This window comes from Lutjanus erythropterus, chromosome 12 (assembly GCF_056507025.1).
Source record: "Lutjanus erythropterus isolate fLutEry1 chromosome 12, fLutEry1.hap2, whole genome shotgun sequence".
In the NCBI taxonomy this organism is placed as follows: Eukaryota; Metazoa; Chordata; class Actinopteri; order Lutjaniformes; family Lutjanidae; genus Lutjanus; species Lutjanus erythropterus.
In genome coordinates this window covers 24,539,658-24,567,520 of record NC_139328.1, presented here as the reverse complement: position 1 = coordinate 24,567,520, position 27,863 = coordinate 24,539,658, and the positions used below count along the sequence as shown (strand labels likewise).

General features: G+C 36.9%; 1 protein-coding gene across 1 annotated transcript; it reads left to right on the top strand.

The window, feature by feature from the left end:
• Positions 1–5,839: 5,839 nt before the first annotated feature.
• LOC146318047 (uncharacterized) lies at positions 5,840–25,547 on the top strand. Its single transcript, XM_084732498.1, is given in 15 exon segments — positions 5,840–6,087; positions 7,400–7,455; positions 10,841–10,998; positions 11,235–11,380; positions 14,646–14,840; positions 18,018–18,137; positions 18,522–18,612; positions 20,924–20,994; positions 21,559–21,637; positions 22,991–23,680; positions 23,842–23,953; positions 24,291–24,307; positions 24,414–24,890; positions 25,085–25,146; positions 25,319–25,547. Coding segments are annotated over 15 exon segments (2,415 nt in total). The 5' UTR covers positions 5,840–5,982; the 3' UTR covers positions 25,355–25,547.
• The last annotated feature ends 2,316 nt before the right edge of the window (positions 25,548–27,863 follow it).

Here is a 27,863-nt window from a genome sequence, read left to right as displayed (position 1 = left end):
TGCTAATATTAGCTACTTGGATAACTTAATGCAAGCTAATGCCAGTGTGAACTTAGCTAATGTCAGCTGCTAGATGCTAGTATGAAACATAGCCAGTGTTAGTTAATTAATTAGCTAACTTAACTAAACCAATGCCAGTGTGAAACTTAGCTACTGTAAGTTAATTAACTAGCTCATATATTTTTTAATTCTTTATCATTTTGCTCCAGGTTATCGGTGACATCGATTAACCGACTCATCCCTAAAACAATCGCTGACTCTAGAAACTAAAAGAAAACTTTAAATAAATACTTATGGACTAACAGCCCCCAAAATTTTGGTGGTAATGTCAAATCCTTTCAAATAAAAATATCAATCGCTGTTGTCTTTGTAGTCAACTTTTAATGAGTGTGGAATTTATGTTTGTCTTTGACATGGATGTTTATTGGATTTGATTACCTGAACACAAAACAGGTCAAGCATGGCGTACATATGCCTTCTCTAGTGATGTTAAATCAGTCAGGTAAATTGATGAATAATGATAGATTTTGAAGTTTTATTTTGAAGGCTAAATTCCTCAACATCCGGCGTTCTTCCTTTTATTTGTGTGACTTGACACAGGGAAAACGTACTAAAGCCCCCAGCCCCTTTAACAGCGCTCGTTTATCGGTTACTTTACTGTGTTTCTGGTATCGTGATTGTTGTCGCTGTGAAAGAGTTTCCTGCCCGTGTTTGTGTGACGGCAGACTGAACATCAGCCGGGCGGCGTGACTGCAGGCTGGAGGACTGTGAAACAGGCAGAAGAGCCAGCTGGCAACTCAGAGGAAACCAGGAATTTCTCTCTTTACGCAATGAACGTTACTGTACACATGCAAAACGGCATCAAGCCCTCCAGAGACAAACGAGGGTGAGAGCGGAAATAGGTCACATCAATTAGGAAGTAAAAGCTCATCATTATCACAAGAATTAATAAACACATAATAAACAACCTACAGCAATTCAGAACATGTGGATTAGAAACGCACCATTATGAAGAGTTGTCACAGTAGTCAGGAGGACCAAGAAATAAAAGATGGTCAATTGAGCTTTAACATCCAAAAATATACAGGCATACAGAGGCAAAGTAAACATTTTATTTAAAATATGACAAACAAATATATAAGGTGCATTAATCAGTCCACCAAAAGTCATGTATTACCACAGGAAGTGCCTCTGTATGTATAATAATAATAATAATTAGAATATAAATAGAAAAACAGAGTACATGATGAAGCAGCCCTAACTAAAATTATAGAAATAAGTTCATTTACCAATAAGTAAAATACAGATCATAAAATCATACAATTTAGGTAAAAGCGAGAACCACAAATCATATGCAAATAAAATATAACTTTTTTTTAATATAAGGCAGATATGATGATATGTAATTCAGATAGAACATCAATAAAAGAACATTTAAAACAGATTAAAGGGCAACGTATATATGAGTTCATGTAAAAATATTAAAATAATGATACTACAACAAGCACATTTAAAATGTGATTTATTTGTGACACAACACAATAAAAATAGAAATATATGTGTATTCTTTGATCAGATAGTTCCTGCTAACTATTTTAAGACAGTTCCTGTACAGCTGTTCGTTTAATGAAATTAATTTAATTTGTTTTTGTTCTTTTTAGACATCATCACAACATCATAAGAAATGTATTGTTGTATTATTGTATTGTTACTCTTACATACAAAAAATCCTAATTTTAAAGGAGAAATCTAATATATTTCCCTTAATAAATCATGACATTACTCAATGTGCCATCAAAGAATAAGTAAACAAGTTGAAATATTCACCAACAACTGTGGTGTCCCCTTTTGAAATTTATATCCTGCGCTGGAATAATGAGTTAGTCTCTGTTTATTTATTATCAATAATAATTTGGAAGGAATAGATATTTAAACGGTTTATAACAGTTAAATTGAAAAAGTCTGGCAGGCAGTGAGACTGAACTCACTGTTCTGAGAGTCTTATTTCAGAGCAGTGGGCTTTTGTTTTCAGGACAACAGGCTTAGCTTTACATTGAAAGACAACTAGCAATTCTAAAAAGCTGATCAACTTACAGTGCAGGACTCGTTGTCGCTTGTTATTGTCAATTTACGATGTTGCACATGTCTTGCACTCCAGTGTCCCTGCAGCCTGCCTTAGCTTCCTCAAGTCTGAGGAGGAGCTGTTGCTGCAAAACAAATCACTTCAACCATAGATTGTATATTAAATAGGATTTCAACCTATATAATACACCTTCTATGATTCCAGCTCACTATTTTGACTGCAGTGCTCATTTTTGCACATGGAATTGCTACACATTCCTCCTCCAATTCCAATATATAGTGTTAATATTATGTTTATATTAGTATATTGTTGTATTTTACCTACCTAATACCAATTTCTTTCTTATTTCATCTCAGTCTGACTAGTGCTGTTATCTAGTGCTCGTACTGGTGAGCTGACCTGTTCCTCTCGTCCTACATATTTCATTTTACCATTGGTCCTGTGTTAACCTGCATATGACTTGAACTTGCAGCGCTCTGATGATAATACCACCATTATTATACCACTATGATTATTGTATTTGGCAGAGAGCATGATTTCAATTAAAGTAGACAAGCTATTCAAGTCAAAGCATTTATTGTTATATACACAATTACATTAAGTTTCCCTTTTACGGTGAAATTCTTTCTTTGCCTTCCACTCTGAATGCTATTATAGAATCAAACTCTTATATATGAAATAAATAAATACATAAAAATATGAAAATACAAAAAATATAAATAAAGATATCAGAAGAAATAAGGAGGAAAGTACAATTATAATTACAGTTACAATATACGATATCATATGTTATAGCCTACACATTGTCCAGAACATATAATAAACAGTATCAAAAAGACTGTACAAAAAGTAACAGCTGCATGAATGTAAGTATAACGGCAGCATAAATCTGAAAGTTTGGTATTTCGTGCATTTCCAGCAGCTGTGGTGTTCTGAAAAGACCCACTTTTATTCTTTGCTTCGTTTGACACGTTGCTGCTGGTTCCCCAGTTTGTGCTTTTATTTTGAAAGTTGTGAACAGAAATCCTGCCTGTCCTAGTCGCGCCTCTTTTAACGATGATGGATGACCGACAGCGGTTATCTAAAACACATGAACATAAATTAGGCAGAAAGACTGAAGAAATGCTCCTTTTTGTCCTGGCGAAAGAACATTTCTAACACCATTTAAGGTCTCACTAGCCTATTCCTTGTGAGTGACGTTTGCCTATTTATTTAAACAATTTGTATCTATAATTAAAACAGTCTGCCGGCGGTTCATCTTGCTCCAAGTATCAAACAAACAAAGCAGTGATAGAGGTTGTGTGTGATTTATGAATGCCTGAATCACTGGCAGTGAGCAATACATGAAGGAATGCTGCCAGACGCTGTTGTAGCTGGAAAAGGAGCAGTTGTTCACCCTCCCCATACTTAAAACGCACTGTTTTAACCCTTATATGTCCTCAGTTTATCTACTGAACCAATATTAATTGCTCATTTAAATGCTGAAGCTTTAAGTCACAGTTATTGTCCATTTATGTCAGTGAAAGATGAAAATGAAGATGAGAGTCAACAATTATAATAATACAAAGAAACACTGAGTCAAATCTTTAAGACACCAAGTCAAAATTATGAGCTAGAAGTCAAAAGATGTCATAGTACGTCATAAATCCTACTTTCTGTCAAATATAAGTCAAACTTATGAGACAGTCAGACAAATGTTGTTTTAAAAAGACAAAAGAGGCTATAAATATGCATTGCAAGTGGGTGCTCACTGCTCAACCACAAAAATAAAAATCTTGTAACTTGGAATTTGTTTGGTCATGGCATACTGGCAGAGCGGCTTTGTTAACTCTTGAGATGTGCTACTTTTTAGTCATAGCTCTCCAGCAGGTGGTGAAAATAGTCCAGCATGTCACTGGCACTACACTGCCACCCGTACAGGACATCTTTGACAAGAGATGTCTGAGGAGAGCCTGTTGCATCACCAGGGATCATCTCCTGTTTGACCCCCTGCCATCTGGTCAGAGATACTGAGCCATTAATGGACTAACAGACTGAAGAAAAGGTTCCTTATCAGAGCTGTAGACCTGAACACTGATGGGTTGGGTTTTGTATTAAAGGGAAATTTTAATGCTACTGTGCTGTCACCTCTTTTTCTCCTCTTATTTTTATCTACTTAAATCATTTTTTATATTTTTTATGCCTAAAACTGTTTTGAAAGTGTGTCCCTTACTTTGTCAGTGCACTATGTTTTTATGTTGTACCAGAGAAAAAAAGTGGCGTAGCATCAAAACAAACAGTGCCTGTAGAGTTTTAAGTTTCGGTAAAATATCATCACTGACACATTTTGGCTACGGGCGTCCTCAGAGCATGAAGAGAGTTGACAGCAACTTTCTTCAATCAAGGTAATGACTTTTTTTCAACACTGGTGTGCAGCAGACAACACCACGAGAGGGTGTCAACACTCAGATAGTCACAGGAAGCAAGTGAAGGAATAGAAATAGAGATCCATAGTCAGAATCAAAATTTGAACATTATAAGAGATATTTCAAAGTAAAATTACCCTGAAAGTTTAATGGGCAGAGGTGAGAGAAGTATTCAGATCCTTTATGTAAGCAAATGTCCCAATAGTTTTAGCTACTTGAGGTGGAGTTTGAACTACTTTCTATACAGTTCTATACACAGGGTCACCAGATATATCTGAGGAGTCATGACATAATTGATGAGAAAGGATAATACACTAATCTCTTGTAATTTTTGATTTTTGGTGAAATATTGGATCATTTAAACGTTTATTGAAATGAAATCCTGTGAGAAGTTGAGAGGGAGGAAAAAATATTTGATGGAGCTGTTAACAACTCAGACATCTTAAATACACACAGCTTTTGTAGGACATCAGAAGCCAAAAGAGTCTGGAAACCACTAGTTGTATTTTTTTAACAATGTGCAGTATTTTAAAAGCTTGTTATAGGCTTGTTACCAATCCTGTAAAGTCTCCATCTTAAAAATAACTTGTGATTTAAGCTGTCAAATAAATTCTGTGGAGTTTAAAGTACAATATTTCCCTCTGAAATGTAGGAAAGTAGAAGTATAAAATAGCATAAAATGGATCTATTAAAGTTCAAGAACTTCACAATTGTATTTAAGTAGAACACTTGAGTAACTATACATCACCACTCTCTGTTGAGCTTGACAATCCAAAATAGCTCTCTTTGGGAAACATATTTGGCATATCACCTCATCAACAGACCAATGAAATGAAGAAACATTGTGATGGATGATGGCATCATTGATATAATTTTTATACACTTTTTAAAATACTTTTTATATGTACAGTATGTATGTTGAATGTTAACTACAAGTTGGGCAATACTTTAAGCTGTTTTTCCTTCAGCAAATCTGCTGTAACGTGCTATTATAATAAACCCATCCTTCATTTTTGTGCTTTTGTGTGTGTGTGTGTGTGTGTGTGTGGCAAATAAAATAGGAAGAAAGATACTTTTAAATTAAAATAATGTGAAGGGAGTTTCCATTCATTCCAAAGTATGTTTCTTAAATAACGTTTTTAAGTGATTTGCAATAATAAAAAAATGAAAAGATATATTATTCTTCACATGTTGCGACTATAATTTTTATCTATGTAAGTTTTACAGGCCTAATATTCTCCTAAAATGTGTCACTCATCCATTTTACTTCACGTTTGTAAGACTACTAATCTCAGAAGATGCTTTTGTGGTCCTTGTCCGTGTTGTCCTTCCAGAAAACTCCATTTCCCATAAAGCAGTTCGAGGGGGGCGTCGTCAGCGCTCATGGCTGCACGCTGAATAGCGAGCATGAACTGAGGTGTAAATAATTGCTCAATAATATTCCACTTTTGGTCCAGTTTCCAGTCGTGTCGGTCGGTCCGGTCGGACAGCAGCATGGCCCCGGAGGAGGACGAAGTTCTGCTGTTTCTCATCTATCAGCACCTCAAGGTGAACGGCTACAAAAAGGCTGCGAAGGTGCTGGAAAAACACGTTACTCAGGTGAGAAGTTTGCTCGAAATCTTCAGCACGTACTGCCTGAGTCGGTGTAGAATGGTTTGTACCATCTGTGTTTTTTTTGTTTTTCTTTTTAAATCACCGTATTTATGATTTTATTGTTATATATTGAGCTGACATGCGCGTCTTACCTATTATATAAGAAGATGGATTAAATATAAATGTGATTTCAGCGTGCTTTTTTTGCTCCAGTGTGTGTTGCAGTCAGTAAGCTGCAGGAGGTCAGTCTGTGTGAGTGTGTTGCAGCACATGGCTGCTTGTCGAGGCCTCCTGGAGGAAAAGAACATTATGTTACAGGAGCTGCATGGCCGTGAAACAGGCCTGCTGCAGGCCTGCTGCTGCACACTCACACCCCCTGTTCAAAACCTCCTGACATTTTTATAGTGCTTAGTGATAAAAGTTGCTTATTATTATTTAGATGCCCCAACAGACAGTTCAACAGAAAATTAATTTTGATTGCCAGTAAATTGTTAAGGTCAATTTTCAAGCAGAAATACCAAGTGATGACTTGAGGTTCAAAGAAACTGATGGGAGTGTTTCACTGTTTCTGATGAGTTAAAAGACTACAGCTTGTTGAAGCCCTAAAATGTGTGTGCATGGTCACGATGCAAGCAGACACACTCATCAGCTTTAACAAAAGGCTAAATATGGCTCAATTAATTACTTATTTTATTTTTTTCAATATATTCTGGAAACTCAACCACCAAAATTAAATCAAAATCTATTGTGAAATCTGAATTGTTGCTGGTTAGATGATCAGACCTATAATTGAAGTGTTGTTCTGCTACAAAAATAGTTGTTTTGTTAATAATGCATCTAACATAATGACACTTTAATTGTACTTTTCTCGCACCAGCATATTGTTTTATGCATCTGTTATGACAAAACTTTGGTCGGACACAAGTGTCAGGTTTCAGGTTAACATGTTATAAATAGCGTTGTTAAAAGTTGCTGACAGACTTTTAGGATTACCACAACAGAGAAAAATGGTCTCAACAGTTTCTTTGCGCAGCATTCTCAAAATCATCGCTCTGAGGGACTTTGAATCCAAAGTCTCATTCATTTCCTGGCGTTTGTGACATCAAAAGCGCTCTTGAACCACAGGAAATTTGCTCCCTGTCAGCTTCTCTATAGACTGTAAGTCATCATGGTTGAGTTACAGGATTATTGTCCAGCCACATGAATATAGACATTCAAGACATCAGTCAATAACTTTAAAAATGTCTTTTTTTATTTTGGTGATTACTGAGAAAGTTCAGTGTCTTTATAGTGTTTTTATTTATGTGTGTTTGTGCAGGTGGAAACCTCAAAGGAGAGCTCCAACCTACATGACATCTACACAGGCTGGATGAAGTGAGTCTGAAATGTCACACACAACAAGAAATTTCTGCCTCTGTGTTTAATAATACATTTTTGCCGTAGACCCAGTTTGTAAAAACATAAGCAACAGCTTGAAATATTAGTCCTCTAAATTGATGCATTATGATTAAAATACTTAATTACAGTGCAGCAAAGATGCATAAATCATGAAAACAAATGAGGTAAGGACAGTCAAAGAGGTAAGAAAATGAGGCTGGTCGATTATAGCTGAAACATTAAATTCTGGCGAGTTAACCAGTCCCTTTCAGCTATGAACAGCGGCTCTATAGGTCACCTCCTCGGTTGGTTGGTCCACCAAAGTTCCCCAGCTGCTGATGGAAAAGTTTTCACCCTTGGAGGCTCAAGTTTGGCATAGAAGTCAAGTGTGTTTGTGTTCATGCCAGTTGGCTAAAATGGAGCGTGGTAATGGGAGTGGCTTATCTCAAGAAGGTGCATAACTTTTAAATGGATTCATAGACTTGCACAAGATTTAGCAGCACGTTTGCTCACGAGCCAAAGAACAGCTGATAAACTGTTCATGCCAACTGGCAAAAAGATGGCGTGGCAGAGGGAGTGGCCTGTAGCAAAAAGGTGCCAGTAGTTTGGCGTTGCTTCATTATCAAGGGATATGATTGGCTTTTTATGAGCCAGAGTGTATTCATTATGTGCTTTATGGTGGTTTACATTTAATGTATTTAAGTGAAATTGTTGAACATCTTATTGAACAATTGTTATATTGCTGCTGATGAAATGTCAGTTGCAGATACATACCACTACTGTGTTATTGTCCAGGCCTATAAGAAACACAGTAAAAAGCGAGCAACAGTAGAATTTGAGACTCATCTAAAAGTAGGACCCTCCTCTAACACTACCATGTATTGAATACACATTGTACATAGATAGTGCCCAATAATACACTGTACATTTGATGTGCATATAGATGATAATGTTTGCTATAAAGGTGGGCATAAGTTGAGTGTGCATCAGTGTGAATAAGCTTTAAAGAACAGAATAAACTTTAAAATAAGGCAGACAATTAATTCCATTGTTGATAAATCTGTCAGTTATTTTCTTGATTTATCAATTTGTTGTTTAGTCTATAAATGTCAGAAAATGGTGAAAAATGTCAAACAGTGTTTCCCAAAGCCCAAGAAGACATCCTCAAATGTCTTGTTTTGTCAAGAACCCAAGAACCCAAAGATTAGTTTTACTGTTTGCTGTCATAGAGAAGTAAAAAAAACAGAAAGTATTCACAGTGAAGACACTGTAATGAGATTTTTGACTTTTTCTTTCTTAAAAAGAAAGAAGAAAGAATTGATTAATTGTTGCTGTTGTTGCAGCTCTACTTCAAACATGGCCCATCAATCAAGTTCAGTTTTTTTCAGAACCAAAAATCCGTAAAGACTCAAGAACTTGATGATCTTGTGGTTGTGATGACAGTGATGGGAGCAGTTTAAACTTTTACCTCCTCATGGTTTTTAATTAAATGATTCAACCATCATCAGACTCCAAACTGTCTCTATGAACAGGATGTATGTATGTGTGTGTGTGTATGTGTGTGTGTGTGTGTCTGTCTGTGTGCGTCTCTCCCCATGAATGACTGTCTGGACCTCTGCCCAGTGCATTCCGGGATTCGCTTCAAATCCCTTCCACCCTGAAAAGGATTAAATGGGCAGCAGATAGATGGAGGAATGAATGACCTCAGCTCACATCACTGATTTTACTCTGTGAATCCTCCGACTCAGTCAGTGACAGTTATTCTGGGTGGCCCAAATATTAAAAGTATGAAACACAAAATACAGAACTCACATTTCACATTTGTGCATCTTGTCCAAGTGTGTTTTCAAGTTAAGCAGGTCCGTCCTTCTGCTCATCAGTCACATACAAACAGACTCTCCTGTCAGAATGATTTTCTGTGGTTGCTGACAGTTTTCAGACTCGCAGTCATGACGTTCACAGACATCTGTGAAGTCCTGGCTGTTTGACAGATGATCTGATCTGATCTCTGTAAAAGCTTTTGACTTGTTTTCACTCATCAGGAATTTATTACCTCCAAAACATTTTACATGAGCTGTCAGAACATCCTGCAGCTTAAACTTGGCTGCCTTAACACTTTGAGGACAGACAAACTCTAAAAGACTCGCTGTGTCCACAATCAGTACAACAGTACATAACAATCACCACAGTATACTCTTTTAGCTGTTAATATACACAAAAAAAACAGCATGCTTTTTTGTATTTATTGTTTGATATAGAGTGAATGTGAAAAATGACTTGATATTTAAACTGATCAACTTAATAGTTTCAAATCACGACTTTCAGTGTTCAGTGACTTTCAGTGGATCAATAAAATCATGAAAAATAATATGTACCAAATTTAGGAGGCTACATCTGTTTCAATATGTCAGATACATGTAAGTTAATATTACTGGGATCGAGCATGTGATCAGTACATCCTGAGGTAGTATTTAATAATGAAATAACTCAAATAACTGAAATACCTGACTATGGGACAACAGTCAGGGTTCCCATGGGTTCTGGAATTCCTTGAAAGTGCTTAAATTTCAATGTGGTGTTTTCAAGGTTTGAAAAGTGCTTGGATTTTGGATGAAGTGCCTGTGCTTACAATGTAATTTGCAGTTGTCTTATAATACGTAGTTATCTGACTGAATAGTTATTGATGGTTTTATACTGGCAAAGCCAGATGATACTTGAAATTAATTATCTGATTAATTTGTCACCATTTTGTAGATTTTGTGTTTTTATAGCACAGTAACATCTGATTTTATGTGAGGAAGAAGTGAAGTAATCAATTTGAATATAAAATATCTATATATATCTCTATAGCCGATACAATATGGCCTAATTCATTTATCGCCGTTCCACATACCAGTCCAGGTTACACAGTAGTTTTTATGAATTATACTATAAATATATAGCAATGTAATTTTAAGTCCCTAGCCAAAATTGTGTAGTATGAATTAATTTATTAATTAGTAATTAAACTGTTCTACAAAGATATTCAGTACTCCAACATGTTTTCTTAACAGGCAGAGAGGACAGTCTGCAACTGAATGATGCAGTAACAGTCCTCAACATGTCTTTAGGTTGGAGATATTTTACTCGAAAAACACAGAAAAGAACCCAGAAAAGTAAGACTGCAGCTGATAATGGGTGTTGGTATTAATAGATATGTAATAATATTAATTTTATGTATTTGTCAAACTTAAAAAACACTTGAATTTGACTTAAGAAAAGGTGTAGGAGCCCTGAATCATTTTTATGTTTGAATTCTACCTGTTTCCAGTCTCTAAATCCTCCTGTCTGCACAATCACTGATAAATGAAATGAAGTGTCTGTGTGTTTGTGTGTGTTGTAGGCTGTGTTCTCTGGCCAAGCAGGAGACAGAAGACGCCACCACTCTGAAGACGAAAAGCATCAAACCAGAACCTGCCACCAGTGAAGAAGAAGGGGTCGCAGATGTTGAGCTCTCGAACATCACAGAAGAAGAAGATGTGGATACCAAACCTCCAGTTGGTAAGTGGGGTGTTTTTGCATGTTTTGTTTTTCCTGCAGTATGTATGTCGTATCTCTTCAGTCACCTGACGGCTGATTGAGAGTTTATACTTTGACTTTTTAAAAATTGCACAATTTTAGCTGTTAATTTTGCGAAATGTCTTTTAATTTTATTTTTGGTGCCTAATTTTTAAGTATTTGTTTTCTAAGTTATGAGTTTAAACCTTAACCTGAATTGTCTTGTGTCCCTGCTTCAGAGTCCCTGACAGATGCTGAGACTGTCTCTGAGCAGCTGCAGCATCCTGTCAGTGAAACCAAAACAACAAATGGTGAGAACTCTGACTCCTCTGAAAGGGAAGAAGAAAAGAAAGTGGAGGGGGAAGAAACAAAAACAGAGCAAGAGGTAAGCAGAGAGCGTAACGTCCAACATGTGACAGTGTTTTGACAGTGATGTATAGACGTCACATGGCAGCGGCAGCAGAGAAGCAGGCTTTTGATTGGAACGCCACCAGTTTGAATCACTGAACCATCAGAGAAACTGAGGGATGGGAAAGTAAGAGAGTGATGCTGCTTCCTTCAAACCCTCAGCTGCTGCTGGCGTGAAGCTGCAGCCACCAAATTAAAAAAAGAGAAGGTCAAATTTCCTTTGTTTTCACACTGTTTATTCAAGTTTGAACCAGAGTAGGATGGTACCCCCTCCTGCTAATGTGGTTCTTTTGTATTGTTCTTATGGTCACTGTGCTGCTTGCAAAGTCCTTTAGTCAACAAAGTGCAGCTGTTCGTCCCTGTTGCCAGGAGATGAGTTTGGCACCCTTGTTGACATTTGTAGCAACAATGAGCGGGTAGTTGTAGCCGTGTCAAAAAACACAGGCGTCCTTCATCTTTAGACCCTTGTGAGAAAAAAATGTGTGGCATCAAATGAGACTAAGGCAAAAAGTCATTTTGTTCTCTTGTTTTCTTGCTGTTTGTTTTCTGTGAGAGTACAGACTGCGTTCTGAGTGAAAAAAAATAAGTTTCAAATATGCCTTTGATCTATGAATTCAGACTAAAAGTAACTTAGGCTGCACAATTAATCAATTTTTTATTGAAATCACAATACGGCTTTCTGCAATTTTCAGATCACAGGAGGTGCAATGTTTGTTAAAGGCAAAATGTGTCAAAAAACTTGTAAATTAATGAAAGTAGTGAGGCAGACAAGAATGTTTTTCAGTCAAAGGAAGAATGATGTAAAAATGATCATTACCTCTAATATTGCAAATCGTATCACAATTGCAATATCATTTAAAATAATAACAATTAGATAACTTTTCAAAACCGTTCAGCCTTAAACGTAACTAGTCTTGACTATTTCTGCAGCAGCAGGAAACGACTCCCCTCACAATAACACACACACACACACACACACACACACGCATAGCTGTTGTCCAGTGACTGTAATAATGTGCTGATAGATGGACAGTAGCTCCACTGTTATTATATGCCTCTGAAATACACACAGACACATTTCATGTCTCCCCGTCTGTCCAGTATCTGTTAGTTTGGTGTGTGTGTGAGTCTTGTCTCTGTTCTTTTGTGTTGGCTCAGTGATGCAGCAGATAATGCTGTTTGGACAGAAACTGTGTGTGTGACAGAAAGATAATCTTCTGAGACAAATTGTGTGTGTGTGTGTGTGTGTGTGTGTGTGTGTGTGTGTGTGTGTGTGTCAGTGAGTGTGTGTGTGTGTCAGTGTGTTAATGGCTCTTTGTGGTTCTGTCTCTACAAACCCTGATTACTTTGTGTCTGACAGTAGAGGGGTTGTGGTTTTACAGATTTTTAGTCCAGCTCCACACTGCTGCACAGATTGTTTAACAGAACAAAGATGTTTCTACTGAACAGAATTAAAAGCAGACTGAGTTTTTATTTTAGTTTTTTGTTCTCCAACCTCCAGTTGGTCAAATTAAATCTGGCTCACATGCAGAAGACAAAAGTAATACAATCTGCCAAACATATTCCTACATCATGTGTCTAAAGTTTCACTTTTTGTGACTCTTTTGGTAAGTAGCTTCATAGTGTTCAGTTGGGAATTAAATGATTCTGTTAACATGTCTCTCTGTGTATCAAAGCCTGATATATCTTATTCTTCTGTGACATATAAGTTGGGTATAAACAAAAATAGTGTGGCGTGCTAGATCTCACCGTACGTGATGCTCTGTACAGTTATACAAGCCCAATTCCAAAAAAGTTGGGACCTTGTGTGAAACATAAATAAAACAGATTGCAATGCTTTGCAAATCCTTTTTGACTTGCATTCAAATGAATACAGTACAAAGACAAGGACTTTTATGTTAAACTGAAACTGACTTTTGTAAACATACAGCCATTCTGAATTTGCTGCAACACTTTCTGAAAGGGCTGGGACAGGAACATGATGCCACGGGCACTAACACACCCTCATACCGTCACAGATGTTGGCTTTTGAAGGTGGTGCTGGTAATAATCTGGATGGTATTTTTCCTCTTTAGCCCGGAGGACATGACATCCATGATTTCTGAGAACAATTCTGAAATGTGGATTCCTCAAACCACGGCACGCTTTTCCATTTTCTGTCAGTCCATCTCAGATGAGCTCGGGCTCAGAGAAGTCAGCAGTGTTTCTGGATGTTATTGATATATGTCTTTCTCTTTGCACAGTAGAGTCTTAACTTGCATTCGTAGGTGCAGTAAACTGTGTTTACTGACAGTGGTTTTCCAAAGTGTTCCTGAGCTCATGTAGTGCTCTTTATACAATTATCTGGGATTCAGTGTTGGTTTTCAGCCTTGCCCCTTACATGCAGACATTTCTCTGGATTTTCCGAATCTTTTAATGATATTATGGATTGTAGATGTTTAACTGTTGGACTATTTGCGCATGCAGTTTTTCACAAAGTTGTGAACCTCACCCCTCCATGCTTGTGAACGACTGATCCTTTCGAGGATGTTCCTTTAATACCCGAACATGATGCTGTCACCTGTTGAATGTTCCAAACTGCTGCTTTTTGAGCATTGTACAACTTTCCCCAGTCTTTGGTTGCTCCTGTCCCAACTTTTTTGAAACCTGTTACAGGCATCAAATTCAGAATGAGTGCATATTTACAAAAGCAATACATTTATTCAGTGTAAACATAAAATATCTTTGTGTTTGGACTGCATTTAGTTGAATGTTACATTTTGTTTTTATTTGCATTTAACACAGCGTCCCAACTTTTTTGCCGCTGGAGTTGTAAAATAAATGCAGTGTTGGACAGAGTGGTGTTTTAAGTTAAATGTTTTTTATTACTTTTTGTTAGTGTCTGTTCAGAACATGGTGGTTTGTATTTGTTTGTCATTTTTGTGCAGGTTAAGTTTTAACCATTAGTGAGGTAGCTGTTTCTTGACACCAGCTGTGTTTTGCTGTAGTTTCACACACTTTTTAATCCTGTTTGAGTAACATTGCTTTAGCACCCAGCTATTGTCAGCCTTTGTTTAAAAAAATGACTGTATACTCATTACATGTTTTTAAAGATTTACATCATTGGCAGGATTCATCAGCCTTCAGCCATCAGCAACGGACAGTTAAAAGATTTTTACTTGTATTTCACTTTCTTAAACAAATGGGCATCTTGAATTCTCTGACAGCAGCTCTAAGTTTGTGCTTGTAAATATATTTTACAGTCTGCTTCTACTGAAATGCCTGCTGAGGCATGTAACAAGGCAGGAAGGTCCAACTCCTCAGACTCTGAGGAAGTGGTTGAACCCAGGGGAGCTGCCTCTGATCAGGCTGAGGATCAGGTCTCAGCTCCAGATCCAGCCGATTTAGACAGCGAGAGCAGTCAGGAGCATAAAGAGGACAGCGATGAGCTGAAGCAGGTTAGTGACCCGAGGCCCAATGTAAAGCATGTGGTTATGTAAAGTCCTCCCTCCAACAAGCATTAAAAACTTTGACTCCAACTATTTTCCTTTAAAGTGCTGCCAAGATTTATTTTCACCTTTTGCAGTCTACCAACCTGTCCAAAGAATTTAAGCTTTTGATTAGATTGTTCTCTTTTTTTCCTTCTGCCCTATATACCTGCATTTTCTTTTTTCTAGCAAGAGCAGAAGCCCTTTTTTTGCCAATGTGATGATTTTTTTTTTCCTGCAAGCAATTATTATGAGAAACTTTTTCAAAATAATGACTTGGTATCTCAAAACTAGCATTTAGTGTGTCAAACTAATGAGAAGTTCTTAAAATAATGACTCAGTATTGCATAATAACGACCTGGTATCAAAAAAATAATGACTTGGTATCAAAAAAATAACAATCTAGTATTTCAGAGTAACAATTTTGTGTCTCAAATTATGACTTAGTATCCCAAAATAACAATTTAGTATTCAAAAATGATTAGGAACTTTCTCAAAATAATGATTTAGTATCTCATATTAATGACTTTGTATCTAAAAATCATAACTTTGTATCTCAAAATCATGACTTTGTATCTAAAAATAACGTGTATGTAAATCAAAATAACAACTTAGTTTCTCAAAATGCCAACTCAGTATTGCAAAATAAGGGCTTAGTATCTTAAATTAACGACTTGGTTTCTCAAAATAACGATTAATCTTGAAATATTGACTTAGTATGTCAAAATAATGAGAAACTTATCTCAAAATATGGACTTGTTTTCTCAAAATAACAACTTAGTATCTCATAATAATGACCAGGAGTCTTAAATTAACAACTTCACAAAATAATGACTTAGTATTTTGAATTAATGACTTAGGATCACAAAATGACTACTTATCTTGGAATAATGACTTAGAAACTCAAAAAATGACTTATAAAATAATGAGAAATGATTTTGAGAAAGTTTCCCTTTGTAATAACTTACAGGATCTTTGTTTTGTCATAATATTGGCAGTGGGCTGACACGTGAGCTCACTGTGACGGTTACATGTGTTTTATTTATAAGAGGCACATGCATAATTTTTCTGAACCGCTTGTGTCCAGTCCACTGTTTTAATTTGTCCCACATTTGAGCCACCAAGCAGCTTGTCTTTAAAAGCTACCTGCACTGTGCTGTATATTCCACCAGAAATAAGCAGAAATGTTAATTAGTTTTAAGCACACGTCATAAAAACAGGAGTGCTGGTTGATTCCTGGCACAGCCGAGCCTACGTTCCCTCAGCTCACCCTCCACACATCTGAAACTTATTTTGCAGAAGATTGTGACTGGCTGAGGAGCATTGTTTGTGCTGTTTAGCTTCCAGTAGGAAACACTGCAAGCAGTTCTTTTTTTGCTGAGTCATGAGTTTTTTAAGAATATCCTGGCATGTGGAGGTTTGGGATTAAATGTCACTGTACCTGTTGGAAGGAATGAAAATGCTCAAGTTGCTGTTGGCAAGCAGTAAGCTGCTGAAAATGGTGCCAGCTGTCATAATTTTCAGCTGGTTCCAAACCAGCACATAACATTAAAAAGCCCAATTCACAATCTTAACTTGTGCATTTTTTAAGATTTTTGCAGAAAGGTGCTGAGTTTCTCAGAGGGAGTCTAAACTCTTGACTTTAACATATCATGATCAGGCATGCAAACTGGTTCAGGGTTAAAAAGGTGAGAAGCAGGGCTAGAAATGTACTTTTCTCCTCAGTGACCCAAAACAGTCCTAAATTCAACTGATATTTTTGAGTAACTTGCATCACTTTATTGACTCACTTCTGCTGTGGAAGTTCTAATAGTAGTTCCCTCCACTTATATCTGAATAATGAATTTAAATCACCCTACATCTTTGGCCGCAATCAGTTTTCATTATTGTTTTAGTCACAGCTGGAGTTGCTTTTTCCTGTTCATTTCTAGCTGTTTGATCAATAAATGAATCATTGTAAACTGTGTATGCAAACCTGTTTCTGACTGGTATAAGGCGATGGAATTTGCAAACACCAGGGTTCTTAAAAGTGATGTACATCCTTGAAAAGTTCTTGAATTTTGAAAAAAGTGCTCGAAACTACTTTAAATTGTAATTGCATTTTTTTTACAATAGCTGAATTCAAAGAATAGGACATCTTTTCATTGTTGATTAATCTGTCGATTGTTTTCTCTAATAATCGATTAGTTGTTTGGCCCATAAAGTGCTGATCAGAGTTTTTCAGATTCCAAGACAACATCCTCAAATGTTTTCTTTTGCCCATAACTCAAAGAAATTCAGTTTATTGTCAGAGAGGAGTAAAGAAACCAGGAAACATTCATGTTTAAGAAGCTGCAGTATAATTGATGAAATTGTTTTTTGCATTAAAAAGTTTGCATGCTTTCATGATGTTAGTCATCCTATAGCAGTTCTAAACAAATAAACATTAATTTCTTAACTGTGTCCACATGTATATTAAAGATTAACTCAGATTTATTACAATGTGAGCCTCATTTTCTGCTGTTTTGGCCCTCCCTCGTGTCAGTGGTAATAATATTGTACACGCCATATTAATTTCTCAGACTTGGAAATGCAGCAACATCACTAGAAAGAAGACTAAAAACAAATGTGTACAGTGAGAAACTCAGTTGATAGACCAACTTTCTGGTACAACATTGATCTTCCATGTTCACACAATGTTCTTTTGAATGGAAGATTATTATTTCAGATGTGCTTATATTTGGCTTTCCCTCCAATCTGTCCCAAATATTCTTGTTAAATAGATAGCGGATTAAAAGCTGTCTCACTTCCAGACTGATTGTTTGTTGCCCTCAAACAAAAAAACAATATATAATGAGTTATATGTATAAAAAGCACCTGTCAAATGACAGATATGTTTAAATATTTAATTAAAAACAATAATTATATGAAACATACACTGAAAACAGAATTTGCCATGCACTTTATTTATAAACATGTTCACTTGATTTTTGTTTACTTCTAAACATGAGAAAAATGTGAAAGTAAAGTGAGTAAATCATAGTATGAGACATACAACTCTTAAGACATAAATACTTATAAAACATAAACATTTATTATTAGAGGTAATGGAAAATATATGTGCTCTGAGCTTACGTTGTCCTCTCTCTGCTCCATTTCTGTCCTCAGGAGACAGAAGACGCCACAGATGCTTCTAAGGTCACAGACGAACAGACAGCTGTCGGTCAAACAGAGGACATGTCTTCCTCCACTCAGGAGGCAGACGATGAGGAAGGCAGTGCTGCAAAGGTGCAGTTCTGGTTGATATTTATACTTTTGTTAAGATTTAGAGAACATGTAACTGTGTTTGTGGTGAATTATGTAACCATCAAAGCAGATTGTGATTTCTGAAGTTTTCACGAACAGATGGCATGTTGGTCACATCTCTCTGGTTCTGTTAGTCCAGCTCATGTCCACGTTGTTTAAAACAGAACTGAGAAACCTGCAGTTTGATGCAGCTTCTTGTTGTTTGCACTGACTAGAAAGGATCTGATCTGTGTCATGAATGGGAGAGAAAAAAAATGAAATTAAGAGAAAAAAGAGAAAAGCAAATACTGTAGTGGAAAACCTCATTTGAGAAACTCTCACGTCTGGTGTTGGCGACTGTTGTTGACCTGTTGATTCCTCCTGCAGCAGCTCGGCCAGGACGAGCCCACCGCATCAGACCTGACAGCTCAGGAGACCAATGACCAGCCAGCGGAGAGCGAAGCCCCGCCTCCTGCAGGTAAGAACAACCAATAGACGTTCGATCGCCAGGTTGTTCTTTACATGTTATGTATGGCATCTTTTCTGTCTCCTTCTCACTGCACTGACAAGAATCACAAGCTGTTGTGAAGAAACTGCTCAGAGGCTCCAGAGGCCATCAGATGGTTCAAAGTGGCTGCTTTTCTTTTTTTTACAGCCTCTGCAGCCACTTTCAAAACTGAGATGAGAGAACACATGTTTTCTATCATTTATTATGAAAATCCACACCCAGTATCTTTGGGTTGTGGACAAAACAACATTTCAGGACGTCATCTTGGGCTTTGGTAGATGTCATTTTCAGACATATTATAGACCAAACAACTAATCGATTAATTCGAAAAAAAAAAAAAAAAAAAGGATAGACATGAAAATAATCATTAGTTGTAGCCCTAGCCATCACATAAGTCAAAGAAAAGCAGCAAATCCTTATAATTAAGAACATGGAATTTGGTAATGTTTGGAATTTTTACTTTAAGAGTGACTTCAATGTGATTAAGTGAATTATGTGATTAAAAGTTTATCTAAATAGTTGTTGGATTAGTTTTATGTTTGTCTGATACAGAAGCTGCTTTCAACAGTTGTCCTAACTATCTGTATAATCAGAAGAACACTTCACACTCTGAAGGAAACTTTGACTAAGATTTGTTTTAAAATAAGGGATCTAATTTTTATCGTACAGTAGCATAGGTGGGTAAATTTCAGTCTCAGCAACAGAGATATGTAAGGAAAGGAGAAAGGATACGAAATGAGGAAAAGCTGGGCAGTGTAAAAGAAAAAAAAAACTAACAATACTAATAAAAGTTTGTGAGATCTGTGAGCATCAATATGCATAAATAAAACCGTAAGTGTATAAAACAGTATAAACAATATGCATAACTAAAATGTAAAATGTGTAAAGCACAAGGAACGAGGACAAAACTGCGGCCTCGCTACGACTTTGACTGATGACGTGTCGTACTCTAAAATGGGCGGATTTTGAGTCCATGAATTTCCCTGAAAAAAAACTTTAAATGGACAGTTCATCCGTACCATAAAAAATACATTTTTCATTCACATTTTGAATTTTCTTTTTTATCCCAATACAGTGGAAGTGAATGGAATTTAATTTGTGTCACTCACTTTAAAAGTTTAAAATGTTCAACAGCTACATATCTTCAAAGAAACAGGGTCCCAGTTAGTCACAGTTATTTCAAAGAACTTGCTGTGAACATGTTTTTATTGGAACTGGAAAAAAAGGTCACTGTGAAAATATTTGTTTTTATTGTATTTTTTTGGGATTTGGATGAACAGACCTCCAAAGTGATCATCAATCTTGAAATGCAGCTCCAAAAGTAAATCATAAATGAAGTCATTTCCTCCTCAGCACAGACTCACTGCAGCATTTTATTTTACACCGGACATATTTTTTCCATTTTATTAAACAGAAAAAGAAATGTACTGTGTGTACGTACCATTGCCTTTTATTGGCAGCACCTCGTCTTTTGCTGTTTAAATGCAGAGCTTTTGGATCATTTCATTTCATTCAAAGGAAGAAGGGGCATAAAGTTGAATATTTTACCTGAAGGAACTTGGACTCAACACCAAAACTTGTAAAGCGTTTGAAGGATTGCTGCCAAAGTCCAGAGAAGCAGCTTCTGGCAGCTCTGTTCAGAGCGGTTTCCCTCAACATCAGTCACTTGTTTAACTTCTGAAGGAGGTTTGTTAAGCCTGTCAGAGCTTGTTAAGAAAACTGGAGCGACAACTAGTCTGAGAATTACAGTCCTCTGGAACACAGTCACCTCATTTACAAAAGTGCATGATATTAATTTATGACTTTGGTGAAGAGACTAAAGTTTAATAGACATTTTTCTCGGCAGATATTTTCAGCTTGTCAGACTGTGGTCTAACTTGCAATGAAATGCTGGGACAGATCCATCATTAAATAGTTCCACCTGTGCCTTGTTGCTATGACGAGTCAAAACATCTGCTGTGAAAAAGGCTTTTGAGTTGGACTCATTAGGGAACAATAAAGAAACAACACTGCCAGGCCATTACATTAGCAAGATTTATTCAGACAGAAAAAATGACACATAAAGTACAAGATGGCTAGATGTTTGGCAGGAAACGTCTCGATCAAACAAAGACGTGTAAGACGACTAAGAGATGACGATTAAGCGTTATAAAGGACGTCTTCAGCATGCCTCGAAATGTCATATTTGGTGAAGTCTTCTGATACTCTTCCGAATTACTAATTAAATACTGTTATTTTAGACTACACTTTCTAATGGCAGCTGTATTTTCATCTCTTCCAGACCCTGAATCTGAAAATCCAGAGGAGGAAAAGGAGGAAGAGGAGGAGGAGGAGAAGGAGGAGGAATCCAAGGTGCCCTAAAAAATTTCTTTGGGTGGGGCTTTTGTTGTTGGCTGGCTGTAAACTAACCTGACAAAAATGTATAGTGTTGTTTGGCTGAGAGCAGGGAGAGAATAAGAATCCAATAGCAGAGCATAAACAAAAACAGTTGCTACCTACAGTAGAGTGACGGCGCAGATGAGGCCAAGAGTCGAATCTTCTTTGATATGCAAATCTGTAAGCACAACCAGCGTACATGTCTGGATATACTTCAAAATCATGTCAAAATCTGGTTGTCTCAGTTGTGCATTTATTCTGTACTTAGGTCGCTTGCAACACAGGTGTTTACGGCCAAAGGAACTGAATTCCTATCTTGCAGTGTAAATGAAAGTGGAACATAATCAGAGAATTCACCCCATGATTCAGTTCTGCACCAAAATGTTAATGGGTTTTTCCTTGACTCATGCTACACCATTCCAGCAAGTTTCATGAAAATTGGGCCCGTAGTTTTTTATAATCCTTAGAAGAGGTAATAATTATTGTAATAATAAGTTAGTGTGTGTGTATGTTTACGTTCCTGTTTGTGTGTTCACTCAGACAACAGAAAACGGTGATGTCACATCCCCGCTGAAGACGGAGGACCAAACAAAGACATCAGCAGCTCCAGAGGAACAAGGTGACGCTGACTTCCCCATCACTAACACTAACCATCCAAAGTTAAAAAATTACACAACTCCTCTCTACGACACAAAGCTTTAACCATACCCAAAACTTACAATAATACAACCAACTTTTTAACGAAATAAAACCTTAATCTTAAGATTCAAACTTTGTTCAATCCATTAAATGTTTGTGTCCTCTTTCAACCTCATTTTCCAAAAAGCTGTAATCTCAAATCTCTTTAATATTTATGAATAACCCTAACTTGTTTCAGTTTTATCTGCAGTTGACAATTCAGATTTTCAGATACATTACTGTAAAAAATATTAATTAATGTAAATACCAAAAAATGCAATGTAATGGGCAACTTTTAAAATAATTTTAAAATTCTGTATCCACCAGGAGTAAATATATATTGTTTACAAGTAAAATGATGATGTAATATGTTGTTTTGTAAACCCAGTCATGTGACTAATAGCTTACCATTGATTCATTTTAAATAGACACTCACATTAAGGGTGCTCCGATCAGGAGCCTCATTCATAAAAATATTCTTAGATTTGTAGTTGAACTCTTAAGATAATTTGCGATGGTGTGCTGAAGTTCAATTCATAAAAAATACTGAGCATAAGATACCTCGGCTACGCAGATTCTGAGCAGAAAATTTGTAAACGCTTTGTAAATGACCTATAAATCTCAAATGAACTTAAAATTGACAGCACCTGCCTCTTGATCGGTGATTTCTCCTTTTGTAATGCTAGAACAGATGAGAGTTTTGTCAGTAATAGCCATGGACCGGCGACCAGAGAGAGACTGAAGACAGGCAGCACATAATATCCAGTGGACTAAACAGTGAGGTCTCTACCACCAAAATGTGGTAGACTTTCAGTATATTTTTTTTTATAACATGACTATTTTGGTAAATTAACCTGGAAGTGTGGCTGATAGCTTTCTGAGATTAACTCACCAAATGGAAAATTGACCCACCTTTGGCACTTGGTGGGTGGGTGTTCATTTCTGGACCCTGCTGCTTCATCATCTGATTGGCTCTACTGATCAGCCTTTATAGAGACCACCAATCAAACTATTTAGAATGAATATCGGCTGATAGCACTGGTGACCTATCAACTGCAGCACCCTTAACTCAGACAGGTCTGCACCTTGCTGTGTGTTCTGAAATATGGAAACATGGATTGTGGCATTTTATTATGACTTTGTTTGTTCTTCATTATATCCTCTTTATGAATTATTGGAACAGGAGCGACAACACTAGAAAAGTCTCTTTCTCACATTATTCCCGCTGTGTCTTTTCAAAAACAATAAAAGAAAGTAAGGAAAAACAACCTTAAGTGTGTTATTCTGTTTGTAGAAAAGGCAACGGTGGTGGCTGCAGAAGAGCAAGTCGACCCTGAGATCTCCATCATCCTTAACATCGAAGTCGAGGACAGTGACGCAGCCGAGCAAGAAACTAGCCAACAGCTCCCTGACGAGGAGTCCTGCAAGGAAACTCCAAAGAAGAAGAAAAAGAAAAACAAAAAGGACGCCGAGACACCAGCTGCAGACACACCAATCACAGACACATCCACCGTAGGTGCACCCGGTGAAACTCCCCTTTCCACCAAGACTGCCAGGAAGAAAAAGAGGGCCAAAAAGAGACCAGAGGAGGTGACAGAGGAAGAGGAGGATCAAAAGAAAGAGGAAGAGGAGGAGAAGCAGGAGGACGACATGTCTCAGGTCACTTCACCAGAAAAGAAGAAGAAGGCAAAGAAAAGGAAAAGGGAGAAAGATGAAGTGGAGGGGAAAGATGAGGCAACTTCTGTCACTCCCTCAGAAAATACAATCAAAAAGAAGAAGATGAAGGGAGGAGAGCAGAGCGAGGCAGCAGAAGCCGAGGAGGAGACAAAGGAGAACCTTGTGAGTCCAGCAGAGACAACTGAAGAGAAAAAGAAGAAGAAGAGAAAGAGGAAAAAGGAGGGCGGACAAAAGAAAGAAGAGATGCAGTCTGACGAACAACCAGCAGGGGGTGACAAAGACACAGAAAAGGAGCTGGAAGCCACAGGTAGAGAGAAATAAACTTCACTTCTCTCTTGTTTCAATATATTTTTACCCTTAATTATCTTATTATATTATTTATTGAAATGTTCAGAGGTACTGTTTCTCGGGCACTGTTGGAGTTAATTTCAGTGATTTGTAAGTTTTTCCTTTCCCAAATCCTTTTAGATGGAAACTCTTCTCAGCTCTCTTCAGCCAAAAAGAAGCAACACTTCAGGAGGAATAAGAAGCTCAGTATAAAGAAGAGATTGAAACTTCAGAAGATGTTGACTGGAAAAAAGTAATTTTTTTTGGCATCTTAATGCTTAAAACTTCACATTATGCACATTTTATTGCTGCTATGTCATTTGTTGTAAGTGTCCATACTTATTAGAATTTAACGAAAAAACGGCAATAAGACATGGAATATTTTTTTAATTTGAAATTTATTTCAGAACTTAAATAGCTGAAAGAGCCAAAACTTTTGCACACCTGTAGATCATCAGGCACGTAGGAGAGGACCATGGTCGATAATACAAAACAAAAAAGCTCCCACACACTGTCAATAAATCTTTGATGCAGAGGACAGAGTTTTGGTACAATGACCTTCATCAGTTTATTTTTCATTTTCATTTTAGTAAATCTGTGGTTGCAAGTGCAGAACACAGTTTGTGGGAGTCTTTTAGTACTTAAAGCTACAAGAAGGAAGTCTCAACCAAAGTGTTTCCACAGTTTCATAACCAGTTAAAAACTCCTTGTAGTGGCTTTAGTTACCACAAACGAAGAAATTCAGCAAAAAATAACAGAAATTGTCAACAGACCAAAATGAAATAAACATTTGATATTTTTCAGACAAAAGAAGAGACGAGCTGCAGCAGAGGAAACACTTCAACCAAAACCGACCAAAAGACCTCAACCCGATGCTGCCCAGGACGACGACACACCAAAGAAGAAGAAAAAGATAAAAATGAACGCCGAGCAAGAAGAGAACTCCTCAAAGGAAAACCAGCCGCCAAAGACGAAGAAAGAGAAGAAAAAGAAGAGTTTGGTGAAGGAGGCGGATGAAAGTGGCACGGTTGGTGAGCAGAGTGCTGAGCTGCCTCAAGTTGACTTGTCTCCACTTTCAAAGGAAGGGAAGAAGAAGAAAAAGAAGAAGATGAAGGCTGGAAAAGAAGAGGAGACAACACAAAGTTCAACTCCCATCACTGTGAGCCCTGATGTACCTTCTAAGAAAAAGAGTAAGAGACTCTGATTGATAGTTGCTGATGATTTCTTCTATTTTTACTTCTCGACTCTGAAAAATAACCAAGGCTGTCTTTTTAAAACTGTAATTTAAGAAGAAGTAACACACTGAGCTGCAGCACTTAAATGTACTTGACTTTTTCAGATGGCACTTAATAACCTTTTACTTTTTGTTGATTAATGTTTGCAGAGAAGAACAGATTAAAGAAGAAACTGGAAGAGACAGAAAAAACTCCTGCAGCTACTCCTACGGTAACAAACACAACACAAATAAAACTTCTTAGAATAGACTTCTAATAACCACTTAAATTAGATGTTTAATTTCAACGTGTATGAAAGCATTATAAAGTGTAAAGAGTTTTCACACAATAATTTACACCAGGAAGCGTTCTACAATTGTTTTACCTTTTTTTTTATTTTCTAGAAAAAGAAATCCAAAAAGATGATCACCTCTGATTAAATCTGGGTAAGTTGCAACTTAATGTTTTCACCTCAAGTTTATGCTACAATACGAACTATGAGGTAGTGAAGTGCTTGTTTATTTTTGTGTTATTATGTTTTAGATCCATTGTAAATTGGTTTTAAAGGGATAGTTTGGATTATTTGAAGTGAGGTCGTATGAGGTACTTCTTGACAGTGTATTACTTATAGCAGATGGCAGTCCGCAGGCAGACCAGGCATGCAAGCTAAGCCATGTACTGCAGTGGACTGTCAGCAGCGAAATGTATTTCAGCCACTTAAAAAAAAGGTCCATTCAAAAAAATCTATATCAGTTTAAGTGTGCACTATATTTAAAATATTTTCACCACTTCACCTTACTGTCAGACAGCCTGTTCTGACGGGAAAATGCAATTATGTGAGCTAAACATTGCTCTCTCCAAAACCACCAGTTTTTCCTAATGGATTTTCCTGGTTGCTTTTATATTTGTCTTACATAGCGGTTTCCCATTGGAAGATTCTGTCTGAAAACAAAGTAAAGCAGTGAAAATATGGTGTACAGTTAAACTGATTTTTTTGATCTGATTTTTATCTTGCATTTTGCTGCTGGCCCTGTCCACAGTAGTATGGATAAAGTACCTCATACAAATCCACTTCAAATAATCTGATCTATTCCTTATTTTACAGTACTGCATCTACAAAAACAAAACCAATAAGAAATTTACAGTATCACAATACATACAATACAAGACAATAAGCACATCATGCTACAGTATGTCATAATTTCAATTTAAGTATATAGATCTTTTTTTTTAATGGTTGCGTAAAGCACTTTGTAACTCATGTCTGTGAAGAGCGCAATATAAATAAATTGTCTTCTTCTTTTTAATAACTAATGAGAGAACCCGTCTGTTCTCTAATCAGGTATCAGTGGAGGACACTTGTATCTTGGACCTGAAAGCCCCGACATGACATGACAATCTGCTTCATGTTTGTGCCTTTACTCCACTCAGTTATATTTCTGAGGGAACACCAGTCTTTTCAGTCATGTTTCTTTGTCTTTCGCTCTCAAACTGTGAAAATAAGTCGCACACCTACAGTTTGTACAACATTACAAATATAAAATCTCTCATCAGATTAAAATATTATTTTTGAAGGCAGAGCAGCCGTGGAGGGAACAAAAAGAACTGGTAAATGAGAATGAGACTGTTCAGTTAGCGCAGCGTTTTATAACATGAGCTTCCCATCGTGCCACTGATGGATATTTGGGGGTTAAAAAATTCAGATAATAATATATTTGCTAGCAATACTTCTTACAGTAAAAAACCAAAACAAAAAAACAATCCTGACCCCCTCACCAGTTAGATTTTCTTTTAAAGAATGATAAGAACCAAGCTATGAACTAATCAGGACATGTTAGTGTAAAAATCGTCTTGTCAGTCCCCTCTGGTGGACAAACTATGCAATGGAGACACTGTCCTTCAACTCAACAGCTGATTTATTAATGTAGCTCTATGGCCTACTCTTGAACAGCTCTCCTTTTTAATTGGAAGCTCCTTCCAGGTTTAATTCACCCCTCACTTATTTCTAGCGCTGCCTATTGTTTAAAAATGTTGCATAATAAACAAAACCTAATTGCCATTGTATTTCCCATTATTCAACAATGGAAACCAAACTGTAGTCTTGATTTAAATCCGAAGCATAACAACTAGCTTAATCTGTCCATTTATATTTCAATGAATTCATTATTTGGTGTATAAAATGTTCATTGTTAAAAAGAAAAAACATGTCCCCTCACCCAAAGATTCAGTTTACAGTCTAGCAGCTGGAGCCGGGGAATGTTTCGAGGTTACATTTAAACTTAAGGAAACTGGAGAGTCTTTGCCTTTTCTAACAGGAAACTGAAGTTATATCGCTCTCTTCAAAGCCACCAGACTCCTTTGACCAAATTAACTATTTTACCTCGCAGACCGCGGGAGTTGTTTGGCTTCACAAGTCACAACAACAAACAAACCGATTGAGGCAGCAGTAGACCAGCAGCTCCCGTGTTCTGTGAAGTAAAATGACATATTTTTGTTAAAGGAGTCTGGTTGCTTTGGAGAGAGCAGTATAGCGAGCTTAGCTTCCATGGCGGTACTCCTGCCACACCTAATAGCCCCACGCTTCAAACAATCTGAACTATTCCTTTAAGCAAGTCGTTATCATCATTAGCTCTGAATATGAATCTGACCAGATATTCAATGCTAAAATCTCTGGACTACAAACACATTTTAGTATTGAGGATTGCATAAGCAGTGGTATTTATTACTGCAACTCTACCACTGAGAAATATTTACTGCAGTGTGCATTCCCTCCAGAGTGACAGAAATTATGAAGGGACACATTCTCAATCAGACCCATTTTTCTTCTATAATGTAAAAACACTGCATGTCTTATCACAGATGGGGACGTCCTCTGTTGGTTTACCGTGTCTCACAGACGAGCACTGCTGGTACGCAGTTTTGATTAAGTCCAATTTTTTTAAACTCCAG